Raw genomic sequence first — 14675 nt, forward strand, 5'->3', positions numbered from 1 at the left:
AATTGAGAATCATGGTCCAATTCTGAGGAGAATATTCACCTGACGGTATACAATTTCAATAAAAGATTCCGATATGACATTCACCTCCATTGTAGGTGTATGGAGGCATACATTTTATAGTCAAGGTGTCAAAACCTAAACAAAGCTGCAGCATATTATACGTTGTTAAATGCAATCATTTTAAAGTGGACCTATCATGCTATATTTGAATAATATAGTGTAGGACCATACCTATATAAGGCATATTTACACTTTTTTTTTTTCAAAATACCAAACAGATCATGCATATGTACTACAGCGTCTCCAGCGCTTTCGAACGGCAATGGCCGTGGCTGTCTCCTCCTGATTGGTGGAGTTGGCCCAATAGCCGTAGCGCCACCGTCCTGACGTCAGGACAGTGTTCAAATCTGGATCAGTTTTTATCAGATCCGTTGCAGCCCCTTTTTTAGAGATTTGGGTATGGAGGAAAATAGAGAGGGTTGTGTTTTCTGACACTTGGTGAGTTCCCTGGAACACCGGGGACACATATTCATGTATAAAAGACGTACAAAAGTGCATTTTGCATGATAGGTCCCCTTTAAGTCATAATCAATAATAGTGTCAGCTAAACGATTCACACTACATATATTATTGAAAAGACATCGGTTTACTTCTATCAAAATCCATCAACAGCGATTACGAGGAGAAAAACCTTTATCTCCCTCCAGCTGGAAAGTTACCATCCCTGTGACTAGCATGTTAGCATGCTGACAGATGTAGCTCCAAGCAAAGTTGCTAGCATGGTTGTAGGCTGCTAGCCTTGCTATGACTTATCCCCCAGCAGCATGTTAAAAGTAGCAGTTAGTGTAATTGGTACACATTGCATTGTGTAGAGCATTTTAGGACATTATTAGAGGTGGAAAGTAATTAACAATACTCAAGTACAATTTTGAGATATTTTTACTTGAGTAATTCCATGTTTTGCTACTTTGTACCTCTACTCCACACTCAAATTCAGAGGCAAATGGTGTACTTTTACTCAACTACATGTCACGATCTGTCTGTGTTGTGTTTTGTCTTGTCTTTTTCTGTCTTTGGTTTCCTGTTTTATTTTGAAAAGTGTTCACCCCCCTGTCTTGCCTGTTGCTTTCTGTCTGTTTCCCCCCCTACCTGATTACCCGATTGTGTTCACCTGGTGCCCCTGTGTTTTCTCCTCCCTCCTCACCTGTGTCTTGTTTGTGTGGTTATTCTTGTGTGTATTTAAGTTCTGGTTTTTCTGTCTGTCATTGTTAGTTCCTTGTTTGTCTGTGACTGTGTTCACGGGGTAGTGTTCTGTTTGTCACAGTGTAAACCTTGAAATAAAGGTATTTTCTGTGTAATCTGCATTTGGGTCCTGCCTGCTTCACTCAACCCTGACACTACATTTATTTTGTACCTTTAGTTACTTTGCAGATATTAATTAATAATGTGAATTATGATCAACACGACTTTAGTTACACCTGGAGTAAATTCACAAGCTACCCTGCAGTATACAAAATCATTCAAATGAGCTGCACCTTTACCAGCTTTGATGCAACACTTTAATGCATCAATTAAAATCAAAACATAATATATATATTCTTCTGAAATCGGCCAATTTTCATTATTAATGAGTATACTTTTACTTTTGGTACTCTAACTATATTTTGATGCTAATATTTGCACTTCTACTTGTTACAGAAGTAATCCTAATCTGAGTAGTTCTCCCTCCTCTGGATATTATTTAGTTTGTCATACAGCCCCCCCCCTTTTTTTTTAGCAATCCTTGCAATATCCTTACAATCCTGCCAAATCCTTGCAATCCTACAAATTCTAAGCAATGACCATTTTGTGGCAATTCCCAGTAAATATTGTATTTAGAATAGGATTTCACCAGATTGAGATGTGGCTTTGAGACATGTTTCTAAAATAAGATCTTCCATTTGCAAATCTCTGGAGATTACACACTGAAGAGAATTGAGGAAGAAAAACATTTTACAGATAGGAAACCTTTTCTGTAATATTTCAAGTTGTGCATACTGACATGGAATTTTATTATGATGCATTTGCGACTTCTTTCCCTCTGAGAACAAAGATAAGGAATGCAAAGCACCACTCGCGGTAAATGAAAGGAGAGACATTTCTGAGAGGGGTGAGAAACCCAAAGTGTTCCCCTCACAAAATGATGATAAAACATAAGAGGGCTTACTGTCTGGAAATGGTGGCACTAGAGAAGGCACATAAACTGAACTGTGTGTGTTTGTGTTGAGATTATGTCATGGAGGAAGAGTGTGTCAGTGTGAACGATAAGGTTTGATTGCACACAGAGAGAGAGAGAGAGGAGAGAGAGAGAGAGACGAGAGAGAGAGAGAGAAGAGAGAGAGGAGAGAGAGAGAGAGAGAGAGAGAGAGGAGAGATGAGAGAGAGAGAGAGAGGAGAGAGTAGAGAGAGGATGAGAGAGAGAGAGAGAGAGAGAGAGAGCGGAGAGAGAGAGAGAGAGAGGCGGAGGAGGTTTCGGTGTGGTGTGTGAGTGGCAGCTGTTAAGCTATTTGTCAAGAAGTGGATTCCATTAATGTCTTTTCATTCACTTTGTGTGCTGCTTGTACAAACACAACAAAATGCAATAAAAAACCAGGAAATGCAGAATGTGAATGGGTTGATGTACACATGTTACTGTAAACAGAGTGACCCTGTGCGGAGAGAGGGAACGAGAGAAAGAGGGAGGGAGGAAGATCAGCGTGGGAGGGAGGAAGTCCTACCGCTCCAGGACTTCTCATGAAGCACGTCAGACGTTACTTATGAGAAGAGGCAGAGAACCTTCGCCACCAGTGAAGCAGGGGTAACCAGGAGTGGAAGTGGAGAGTGGAGTGTTTGATATATGCAAGTGGGGTGAAGAGAGAGAGACCCTCCTCTCTGTGGGGTCAGCCGATGAGAGAAGATGAAGAACCAAATTACCAACGCCATATCTGACTTCTTCTTTGAGTACGAGACCCCGCGCCAGGTGCTGGTGAGGAACAGGAGGGTGGGAGTGGTGTGCCGTATCATCCAGTTGGGGGTCCTGGCTTACATCATTGGGTAAGAGCAACACGTCCATCCCTTGTTACTGTAATGTTCAGAGGGGCACAGAGAACGTTTGGAATAATACAAAATGACAGATTGACACGGTTACATTTCTCTGCTTGTGAAGGACTTCTAATTTTCTACACATTAAGACTCTATTTGATCATATTTTGCTTCAGGGGCCTCCATCTGAATATATTTAGTTGTTAGATATAAAAAGAACCGGATTTCTATAACTGTCAGTTAGGAAATAACCGTGGAAGTGAGACCTGTGACCATAACAATAGTCATTCTTATGACTCTCCCACATTGGGATCACTTCTATAGTGATTTAAGAACTGAAAAGGAACTATTCCCCATTTTTCCTGGGAACCTGGTCTAGATTGACATAACCTTGATGTTTTGCTAAGGTGATAAAAAAGAAAGCACAACTGACTGTTGAGACATGATTGTTTAAAAGGAAGACTTCTCAGAGGGTGCGACCAACGGTCCGAGATGTTTACCTGCAGGTGTTATTGACGCAGCAAATATACCCTTCAAACAAACTGTGAGTAAAGCAGGATGGCTTGATGACAAAAGGGGCAAACACATGTGATCTTATCATCTGCACTGCTCAAGTTGAGACTTAAAATATAAGGCATGCTTGTTATCTTACGAACACAATCTCCACACACTTGCTTAGACATGTCCTGGGAACAATTCTTCAGAAGGGATAGTCTGTTGGAAATTCCTTAATGTCCGTTTGTGCATGTTAGCGCCTGTTTACGAGTGTGTGTGTCTCATCACCTCTGAGCAGCAGAACCTGAGGAGCTGTGTGGGTGATGAACACGCTGAGGCATATGTTAACAAGCATCACAATCAATTGCTGCCCAAATCACTGCCAAACGGCTGATGACATTAAAAATGAGCAAAAATGTGATAGAGACAGACATATCCGAGAATGTCTTCTCTTGCTCAGGGGAAGGATTTTTTAAGGGTATGATAAACTGGTTGCTTTGGCCAACTATTATTCTTTGTGGTAATTTATTTTGTCATGGTGGTTTAATCTTGATATTCCTTAGAGTCAAGCCATTACAAGACATCTGAATGATCATTTTGTTCATTTCAAACCATGAAAAATAGGGGTTAACTGTGAAATGGGATTTTAGTTTCTGCTATTTTTATTTTTATACTCTGAGATAAAGGATAGTAAAAGGAATATCCACAGTGACATTCAAAAGGTATTTTGTCCCTTTTAGTATGAAGGTTCTCGGTGCATGACAGAGCTTCCTTTTTCTGCTGTCTTCCCACCTGTCATCCACCTTTTGGTGATGGGCATGACATTTGACATTTCTTGTCTTTTCACTTTTAAGTTGACAAAAATGTCAATCTTTCTGTTTGCATTTCATTGTGATGATTTAGCTTGCCTTTTTTCTTTCTCATTTGTGTCTCACCAAATGAGCAGTAATCTCTGAGCCCCAGTGTGTTGGGAAGAGAAGCTCTCCGCACATAAAGGAGCTTCTCCTCGCCTCTCTGTCGGAGCAGATACAGATCTCACTGAGACGGCTGTTTTGGAGGGCCATTCCACTTTTTTCACGCTCATGGTTTCCTTTATTTCATTAATGTGCTCTATTTCTTTTCCCCTTCTTTTTGAATGTAAACTCCGACTTACATAATTTGATTTGCCTAACTGATAGAAGTTGTGGCTTAAAGGTCATTAAACAGACGGCACCCTATTTCTGTCTGCAGATGAAGGATGTTTCTCTGAGTCTCTAGCTGTAAGGTGCGTTCATCGTCCAAGGAAAAATGAACTTGTGCTGCAATGCATGATGCCTTGTAGGCTTTCTGCTGGGGGGGGTAATTGCTTTTCACACCCAACATAAAATAGCTCTGCAAGTGTATGTTTGTGTGTGTGTGTGTGTGTGTGTGTGCGTGTGCGTGTGTGTACGTACGTTATCTTCCCAGTGCACACCAGCTGTTGCCCATATCTCCTGGCCAAACACACAGATAGAGTAACACAAAGAGAAGCTTTGCTATTGAAAGATCAAAAAGTAATGCATAAGTACTGCGTCCAAGTGGGACCAATCAAATCTGGGATATTTAGCATCTGGCTTTAAACCAGGATCTACTGGTGCAAAATGTACTTAGATCCTTAGCTCAAGTAAAATAAAAACAATGTGGCAAGTTCAAAGTCCTGCATTCCAAATCTAAGTATGAGAAAATGTCTGTATTTAAAGCAAAGGTCATAGTTCTAAATAGAAATGGCCACTGAAATTGTATTTGTATTATATTAAAGGTTGAATAATTACTCCACTTTGGGCCTCAGATAGTTATTTAAATGAAACCATATGAGAAGTTTCTGAAGGAAGTGTCTCTTTGGTGTAACTACTTACAACCCATAATCATCTGAAACAGCACAAGGGGCCCCAACTGGCAACAAGCCAGATATGTTAGCAACAGCTCTTGAGCAATGCATTGTAAATCATAATCTTAACATATATATCATATAGCTTCCAAATAAACGTAGCGGCACAAAAAGTAAAGTGCCCTCTATACTGTTCTTCGATTGAAAGAATTCGGCCTCTGTAAGTGACAAATACATACTTATTTAACCCAGACTAGGAATTTTTCGCAAAATAATCACGTAACATACTAAACTAAGGTCATATACTGTACGTTTTGTGATGTTTACCGCGTGCTGAAGTATAGGAATAATTAGCAAATAAAAGAATTACGGCCAGCAGCCTAAAAAAAAGCATTCGAGTTGGACAAATGGAGCGATATGGTGGATATTTGGCCTCTGTTTGCACTGATAAACAGGCAAATTGCCCTTTTAATATGACACTAGGATTACTAATATAAATACAATCTGTGGATCTGTTAAATTAACTGGAAACATTTAATAATTCCTAACAAATTAACACAGTCAACACTGCATGTCTACTAAACCACGTATCTGATTTACCTACTAGACCTGCTTTCACTTTCCTAACAGACTCCAACCCTTTCATGATGCATTTTTTACCTATTTTAAAACATGAAGAGCTGTTATTTGAAATGTGTGTTCTCTGTAATCCAATATGTCAGTGGTGGTAAATTGACAACCTTTAAACGACCACAATGACATAGCACAACCACAGTGACTTGCACATGTATCCCTGTGAGGAATGCTGCTGGCATGTGGGATTGCAGTGCAGAATGTCAACATCAGCACTATACATGCCCTTGCCTGTGGGGATGCATGTTTAGCAAGTGTAAAATGGGAATCTGTTGGAACTGACATCATGCTTTCTGTGTCTCGTACAGGTGGGTGTTCATCTACGAAAAAGGCTACCAGTCCACAGACATAGCAGTGGGCTCCGTATTCACCAAAATGAAAGGAGTGGGCTACAGCAGCATGAACGGGACCGAGAGAATCTGGGATGTGGCCGACTACGTCTTTCCCTCTCAGGTTGGTGACTGGTTGGCTGAAGACCTTCACACATGCAGGAACATCTAAATGTGTGCTCATCACATGACTCCTAATTGGTCCAGAATTCGTTTTCCAAGTCACCGGCCATTGATAGGGTAATCTGTACAGTCAGATGTCATAAAGTCAACATGTACAGTCCATAAAAACTGTCAAAGTGAATAAGCATCAGGCTGAGTCAGACAACGCAAAGTCAGAACACTTTGAGCAAAGCTGGTCAGATCGTCAAAAAGCAGTCCCGCTTTTAAAAACATCCGGGTTGACTAGAATGGATGCAAGATCCGTTCGAATAGGATAACGTGCAAACAGATTTGCAGAAGTTACTAATGGTTTGTAAATTTTAACTGGATGCTAATCTGTTTTTTTGTCAACATTAAGGTGTCTGTGTGCTTTCAAAGAAACGTTGAGTGCATGCTGTAAAAAAACTAAGCCATCAACTTCACAAAGAGGGACTCTAGTCAAATATACTGTATATATATTTGTTGACCTTGAATGGCGCTGTGTCCTGTTATCTGTGGGAAATACATAAAGAGACACTGTGAAGATCGTCATGTTTGCTTTGAGGTCTGGGTGTTGGCCCATTTGTCAATTCAGTGTGGTTTTAGCACACGGTTTAGTATGATAAACCCGACCAATATAATGAAAAGGCCAATTAGGTTGAGAGTCTCACACTTTGATCAGGTAGAGCAAATATTACTTCTTATTTATTCTGAAACCCACTTCTTTGTCAGTAAATATTCACCTATATCTTGTGTATCTTGTTTTTTATGTGTTTGTACAGCGACCTTGAGAGCTTTGAAAGGCGCCTATATAAAATAAATGCATTATTATTATTATTATTACCTATCATATATCACTTTACATGCTTTCCTGTGATTTAGTTTGAGAGAAACTTCATGATTTAGGCCTTACCTTATGTTTTGTTTATGACGATAAACTTAAAAGGTAAACGGCACCAACGCAGCATAACCTTTGAGAGGATCTAGCATCTTGTCTCCAGCCAAACATTATCAATGATTCCACTTCACATCAAGAAAATTCCCATGGACATAAAAGTTCTTAATAATGGTCAGATTGTATATCAATATGCAGATAAATATTCACTTTTCTTTTCTGACAGTTAGATGAGACGATCGGCTAGATATGAAGCTAAAGCCAGTAGCTGGTTAGCTTAGATTAGCACGTTCACTCAGAGTAAACACGTGAACTCTGGACTCTGGATAACGTCTCGAAAATAGAAGGGCTCTCACTTCCTGCTTTGGTATAGGTTGTCAAATGTGCATGAATGATGTAAGCCAACGTTTTTCTCCACTTTTTTGTCTAAAAGCATCTTAAAGTTCACAAATGAATATTCCTATTTCATACAGTCCTCTACGATTCCAGCGATTCTCTTGGGCAAGAACTATTCGAGCAAATGAACCCCCTGTGAACCACAACATGTCATTTTTACTAAACTTTGAACAGAATAAACAATCTAAACATCACATAAAGGAATTGATTTAGTTGAGAAGATTGGTACCGCTCTCATATCTAGAGTGGTAACAAGCAAAAAAGGGTATTTTATTAAATGTCCATTCAGTCCTGTCCAGAGAACTGACTATTTGGTATGTAAAAGTGATGACTTCAAGGTGTTTTACTTGTTATCTCAGCAGCAAAGGATTCATGTTTGACAGGCTGTTTACAATAACATGTTGCCTAACAACTACTGCATGCTTTATAATGGCATTTAACGGTATGTATATATAAATGAGATTTAAAAAGCAACATATTAACTAATTCAATTATTTAACCTCAGGGAGATGCATCTTTTGTGGTGATGACAAACTACATCATAACTGAAGGTCAGAAGATGGGAAAGTGTCCAGAGGTACGTCAAAAAAAATCCCTCCCCCTTTTTTCTTCTTCGTCCCTTCTTTTCCTTCTGACTTAAACATTTCCATAAATAGTCAGACTTAATAGAAACTGCATCATTCCAAGACTGTTTCTGTGAGTGGGTAGTACTTGTGTAGCTGTAGCAGAATGCCTTGTTTAACTTAATCCCCTCAAGATTACATAAAAGCAGTTTTCTGGGTGCTGCAAAACTGTATTTAGATGTTTATGTTGTTGACATCCACATTCCACAGTTGTGTCCACACACTGACCCCACTCTCTTGTTTGTAACAGCTCCACGGAAAGCACAACTGCAGCTCAAGCGCTGACTGTGAAGGAGGGAGTTTCAAACGTACGGGACATGGTAAATCCTGACGGCCTGGCAGTGTGTGGCATCAGCAGTCCTCACTGACCGTCTGTCCATCTGAGGGCAAACTCAGATCAGCCTTGGCTTTCTGTTATTTTGTCTTTTTAGCTAGGGATGCAAAGCCCTTCTAGAAAACGTAATCTTCTTAACAGTATAGTTTGGAGTTTTTGAAAGGTCTGAGGTGTCAGATTATTACCTACAGCAGATGGCATTCGGCAACCCCAGTTTGGAGAAGCAGACAGAAGTAGTGATTAGTTTGTTTGTGTTATTGTGTGAATTTTTGTGTTTTAAGGTCTGTTTCGTATTTATCAAAGTCACACGATATCACAAACACATTTTGCGATCAAGGCAAGGGTTGACTACCATCATATGTGGTCTAAGAGGTATGTCCTAGTTTCCTCATTCCAGTTAAAGTTGGCCTTTTTGTTTTAGGTGTCTAAACTAAATTTGCTACATTTGAAAACGCCATACACTATCGGTGATACTCTGACTATAGATAGGAACCTTTAACATCCCTAATTCAAACAATCCAAACTATCACTTTCAAGCAAGTGAAAGGACCCAGAAGCATGGAAGAAGTAAGAGAAACCTGTAAGGCTATTGGAGAGGTGTATTTGCATAATGGGTTGTGGCTCTTGAGGACTGCTAATTGATGGGATCACGCACCAAACTTCAGTGTCGCTGCTTAGATCAACATTTAGCTGTAATCCAAACAATACCTTGACAAGCAAATAGAAAAAATAACAGATTCGAATCAACAACCTCAGTCTTAGCAACTAAACACATAGCGTGTGCAAGTAAAAACCTATCCTTAAGCAATTAGAAACACACGGTATAAATATTTATATTGAATAAAAACACATTATAACTACTGTTCAAATGAGCCGACACAGTCATAGGCACACAGAGACATAGAAAACAAATAACCATTCAGACAAGCTTTTTAATAGGTCCTAACATACACAGTATTTTGTGGGCAAGTTCAAAGAGCAGTTACATACATTTATTGTCCTCCATCTGCCTTGGGGATAAACTCGGAGCCTTTCATGGCCTGTGTGCCCAACGTCAACTTTAATAAGACCATTGTTAGCCAAGGCTTTAGATCTGTCTCTTTCAGACTGGTCAAATTCATCTCGAGGTGCCAGTATCTCTTTAGAGGTGGCCTACTGTCTCTATGCTTGTAGACAAGTAAACAGCGAGGGCGCGCCTTTAGCTAAACATACTGGTTCGCTCCAGTGAAAAGTCCAGTGAAGTGAAGCTGAGCAAAAAGCGTGCTGGAGAACTGTCGGTGAACTCATCCAGCACATGATGAGAGAGACTGATACCAACAAAGCGAATCACACGCAGAGAAATTCGAGGGTAGGATCAGGAAGAGATAAAGGAAACAGCTTCTTCAGCGCTTGCTTTGCTTCTCTTTTATATCTTGCTTGCTGCTGTTGATACTAATTCGAGATAAGAGGATAAAAGTGGAAGCAGAGAAAGTTTGCTTTTATGTTAAAGCCTATACGTTTTTCTTTTTCCACCGCTGCTTGAAACACTTGCTCCAGATTTTAGTTTTGTGTCTAATGCTGAACTCTAGTGTGTTTTTGTTTCAAGGGCAAATGACTGGTGAATGTGTGAAAGAGACCAATACCTGTCAGGTTTTGGCCTGGTGCCCTGTCGAGGATGATCTCGTCATCCCTGAGTATGTGACAACACTCAATAATTCATACTGATAATGAAACGTATTTAATGAAGTGGACTGAGAAATATCAAATGTGGTGATTTCTGCACCTCAACATGCTGGATTTACTCTTTTATTTTCTCTTTATTCCCCTGTAGTCCTCCTATGCTGATGTCTGCTGAGAACTACACGCTGTTCATTAAAAATTCAGTCACTTTCCCCTTATTTGGCGTCTCAAGGTGATGGACATAATTCATATATTGTTAAGTTTGGCTTAGCAGATGCTTACATTTTTTCCCCAAATGTAGACCATTACCTATGTTCGCAATCCTAAACCAAGTAATAACATTTTTTGTTTCAAATAAAGGCATTCACAATCTTCATGGCATTATGAAGATTGTAGGATCCTGTGTTTTTACTCATAATAGGAGCTAAAAGCCAGGATTTTCGGTTTTTACTTTACTCATTTTGACTTATCCCCCTCACAAGTCCCTACACTTTGAAAAATACTCACATATCGCTAGAGTACCCCTTTAAGTGTGAGAGTTTGCCTTACCAGGGGTTTTAACTCTAACAGCATGCAAGCAATATGTATAACCCTATTTGCCTATTATAGGCCTATATGCTTGAGGAGAATGAATATTAAGAAATCCACTTCAGTTAATCTCTGGATGATATTTAAGGATAGGGGATGGTTTGGTGCTTTTAATTGTGTCAAGACAATTTCATCTATAATATGCGATAACCAAATTTGAGGTTATTATGCTTCAAAGCACATTAAAATAGCTCTATGTATAACTATGTCTCTTAACAATTGTGCTTTCAGGAGTAACCTGGTGGAGGGCATTGATGCTGGATACATCAGCAAATGCCTTTATCATCCTGAAAGTGCTCCACTGTGTCCCATATTCAGACTGGGAGACATAGTTAAACAGTCTGGCTTCAATTTCGAAACAATAGCCACAGTGGTAAGTAAGCTGATCTTTACTTAACACTGAATGGAAATAAATGATTTGTCAGGTGGAGAGAGGCAGATGTTCTCTTCATCTATAGTCACTGCTGCACATGGATTGTCTTTTGCGGCTTTGTTTCTATAGTTTCTGGTGTTATAATGGAGCCTTGTGTTTTGACTTATGTGCTTGTCTTCTCCCAGGGAGGGGCTATTGGTATTGTGGTGGACTGGACATGTAACTTCGATGTGGCTGTAACACACTGTAAACCAAAGTACACCTTCCACGGTCTGTACGGAAACCCCGCTGAGACAGACAAAGCCAGAGCTTCAGTGGGCTACAATTTCAGGTGTGAATATATACTTCACTGAATAAACACAGACTTGAGTGTTTGTTTGACACTGAGGAAGCAGGCCCTTCTTGTGATATGATGGATTCATTTTGGGAAACATGCATATTTGCTTTCTTGCTGAGAGTTTCCTAAGCAGATTGATACCACTTTCATGTTTGTGCGCTATGAAGCTAGCGCCAGCAGCCAGTTAGCTTAGCTTAGCATTAAGTCTGGAAAAAGGGTTGAAAGTTCTACACAAGTATACATAAGGAGTTGTTAGTGAGTGAAGATGTGCTCAAAAGTGGACTGTTACCTTTGGACAGAGCTAGGCTAACTGTTTCCCTCTGTTTATTGTTTTATGCTAAGCTAACTAGTGTAGCCCTGTATAAAACTGACATGTGGTGAGTGGTATTAATCTCTTTCCCTATTTCTCCGCAAGAATGTTAATATGTGTATTTCCCAAAAATATAGAAGTGTTGAAGTCACTGTCTCTGAATTAACTGCATGAAAAAAATCAACAAGACTGCCAATGCAGAAGTCTATTTTTATTTCATTTAATATTTACATTTTTGTAGGTATGCTAAGCATTATATGGAGGACAGAATTCAGAAGAGAACTCTCCTCAAAGTGTTTGGGATCAGGTTCGATATCATTGTGCAATCATTGGTGAGTAATACATTTGAATCTTTTTACTTAGATTTTTTCAAAGGGAGTCAAAGGGAATGTTTATATCACCTGCACTCTGTTCTTCACAGGCAAGAAAGTTTGATATCATCCCAACCTTAACAGCTATAGGCTCTGGAGTGGGCATCTTTGGAGTGGTAAGTTGTACACTAACTAACCAATCATTATTTATCATCTTTGTCATAATTCACATAACTATAATATTTCTGATTTTACAGGCAACCGTAGTATGTGACTTGGTGCTGCTGTATTTGCTACCAAAAAGAGCATTTTACAAGAACATGAAATTCAAATACACAGACACACATACACAGGTAAGTCCCATGACGCATGCAAAGTGATCATGTGATGTGAACTCAGTTTGAACACAAGATGGCAGCAGAGAGGCCTTTAACAATCCTAACAGTCTAGATTGACATAGAACAGCAATTTTCTTTATCTGAATATATTTTGGATGAAGTTCAGTTCTTGTGAAGGAATGCTAAACATCAGAACTATATACCCAACGCAGAAGAAACCTTCTGTCTAGACTAGAGGAATACTTAACCCACAAAATGATCATTTGTATATCAATTACTCACATCTTGAAGAAATCTTTGATCTTGAATGCATGCACTATAAACAAAAGATCCGGAAACAGAGAAAAGTCTTGATCAATAAAAGTTTACACGGATAGCCAATAAAACCCTTTTTCACAACTCTTTCAGTTTAATCCAAGTCTTATTCATTCAGTTTAATGCCCACTACTTCACAAACAACTGGCTAAAGCCTATAATATCTGTTCGCTTTGAAGGCCTTTTTAGAGATTGTCATGGCTAAATTATTGATGTACAAATGATCATTTTAAATGTAAAGAGCTGTGTTTATATTATACATTCTATGGTTTATACCCATAACATTCAGAGTAGGGCAGCTTGAAACAGCATAGCCATTTTATCTGATTGAAGATGAAATCTTTCTCCAATCCCTTTCCAGACAGTTTCCCTCTTTAACTGAAACAGGCAGAACATTTCTTATTTACAGCAGGACAGCGAGTGGCTTGGTTTAGAAACAAGTGACTGTTGCCCCTTTGACGCAAATGCAAGACAAGTCCACGGCACTGGCCAGACTGACGTGAGTGCGTGTTAAAATGTAGACAGTAAACTAGATAATTTTTCATGTATTCTATCAATTTGCCAACGAGGGGAATCCATTTATTGTTTTCTGAGATCTCTAAATGGAGTTTACTTTTAATCTACAGGACCCCGACTCAGAGGCAGGTAGCACAGAAACTGAGGTATCTAAAGTAAGATATTAAAGAATTTCTTAAAATCTATCTATAAGGAAGAACAGAGGCAAGGTGACTTTATTATTGTTTGTGAGCAATGCTGTCCAAAACCTTCATATATGTCCTACAAGAGAATAACTCTAGTGTGACACAAAAAACAGCAGTTCAAATCAAGTGGCTGAACTTTCAATATCCTTTGTATCATGCAGTTGGTCTTCATTACAACTATTAAAACGGCCTAAAAAAGCCTATCCTAATATGTTACAAGGCAAAGAAAGAAAATGTTTGCCTTTTACAAATAATTGGAGGACTTGCAGGCTTAAAAAAAGCATATATACGGAGGAGATATCTCGTACGTATACAGTAGATCAAATTAGGGCAATGTTGATTTTGGCCAACACTGCAGGCAAAAGCAATTCAAATTGACATTGCCTCTCTGGACTTCCCTATACATGCAATGTTCCTGTGATGGCTAAAATTGTAATTTTCTGCTATTCCTGTAGAAGTGACCTGGGAGCAAACTTTTAAGGTGGGACTTTGAAGGATAACTGAACTGGGACCCTGAGGGACAACAAACATGGACTTGGGATTAGAAAAGGACACAGTGAAAATACATTGTTCCATGTGCACTCTATTTATTCAGCAGGATCTTCTACCAACAATATCTTCCTTCTCTTACAACCACCCTGAATTACTGTGACTCTCGCTGTTGTATGTAGAGCTTTAGTGCAGCTCAGATGTATGTGTACTTTTTCGGGTGTAGCTCGGTTTGCTTTTGTTTTCACTCTGGGTGTAACCTTCACATCCTCCATATTCGTGCAGGTAAAAGAAAACTTCCTGGCTACCTTAGTGCTTCTGTATGTACACAAATCATCCATAACTCATCCATGAACGAGTATCAAAGCCAATGATGCACACATGACGTGCAGATGTGCCACTGTCGGACTGATTTATCACCGTGTGCACCTTGTGATTGATATTTCAATAAATGTGAACAGGAGTTTTTTTCTGTCTCAGTGCAAACAGCAAAACAGGCAAC

At 39.3% G+C, this 14675-nt stretch overlaps 1 protein-coding gene across 6 annotated transcripts; it reads left to right on the forward strand.

The window, feature by feature from the left end:
• Nucleotides 1-2774: 2774 nt before the first annotated feature.
• p2rx1 (purinergic receptor P2X, ligand-gated ion channel, 1) lies at nucleotides 2775-14636 on the forward strand. Of its 6 annotated transcripts, none has more exons than XM_034152638.1 (14): nucleotides 2775-3072; nucleotides 6343-6487; nucleotides 8301-8372; nucleotides 8669-8738; nucleotides 10338-10425; nucleotides 10563-10643; nucleotides 11231-11372; nucleotides 11558-11703; nucleotides 12261-12351; nucleotides 12441-12506; nucleotides 12588-12683; nucleotides 13393-13482; nucleotides 13610-13654; nucleotides 14140-14636. In XM_034152638.1, the coding sequence occupies exons 1-14, from the start codon at nucleotides 2936-2938 to the stop codon at nucleotides 14143-14145; spliced, it is 1275 nt and encodes a 424-aa protein (XP_034008529.1). In that variant the 5' UTR covers nucleotides 2775-2935; the 3' UTR covers nucleotides 14146-14636. The 6 variants fall into 6 exon arrangements, with proteins under 6 accessions (XP_034008529.1, XP_034008538.1, XP_034008548.1 ...); XM_034152647.1 differs by having other exon boundaries at nucleotides 13610-13645; XM_034152657.1 differs by having other exon boundaries at nucleotides 8669-8726.
• The last annotated feature ends 39 nt before the right edge of the window (nucleotides 14637-14675 follow it).

Source organism: Trematomus bernacchii, unplaced genomic scaffold, assembly GCF_902827165.1.
Source record: "Trematomus bernacchii unplaced genomic scaffold, fTreBer1.1, whole genome shotgun sequence".
Taxonomy (NCBI): domain Eukaryota; kingdom Metazoa; phylum Chordata; class Actinopteri; order Perciformes; family Nototheniidae; genus Trematomus; species Trematomus bernacchii.

Coding starts and splice junctions, on each gene's coding strand:
- p2rx1 (XM_034152638.1), top strand. CDS start 2,936: ATGAAGAACCAAATTACCAACGCCATATCTGACTTCTTCTTTGAGTAC. Junction 11,373..11,557: donor TCGAAACAATAGCCACAGTG/GTAAGTAAGCTG, acceptor GTCTTCTCCCAG/GGAGGGGCTATTGGTATTGT. Junction 12,507..12,587: donor GAGTGGGCATCTTTGGAGTG/GTAAGTTGTACA, acceptor CTGATTTTACAG/GCAACCGTAGTATGTGACTT.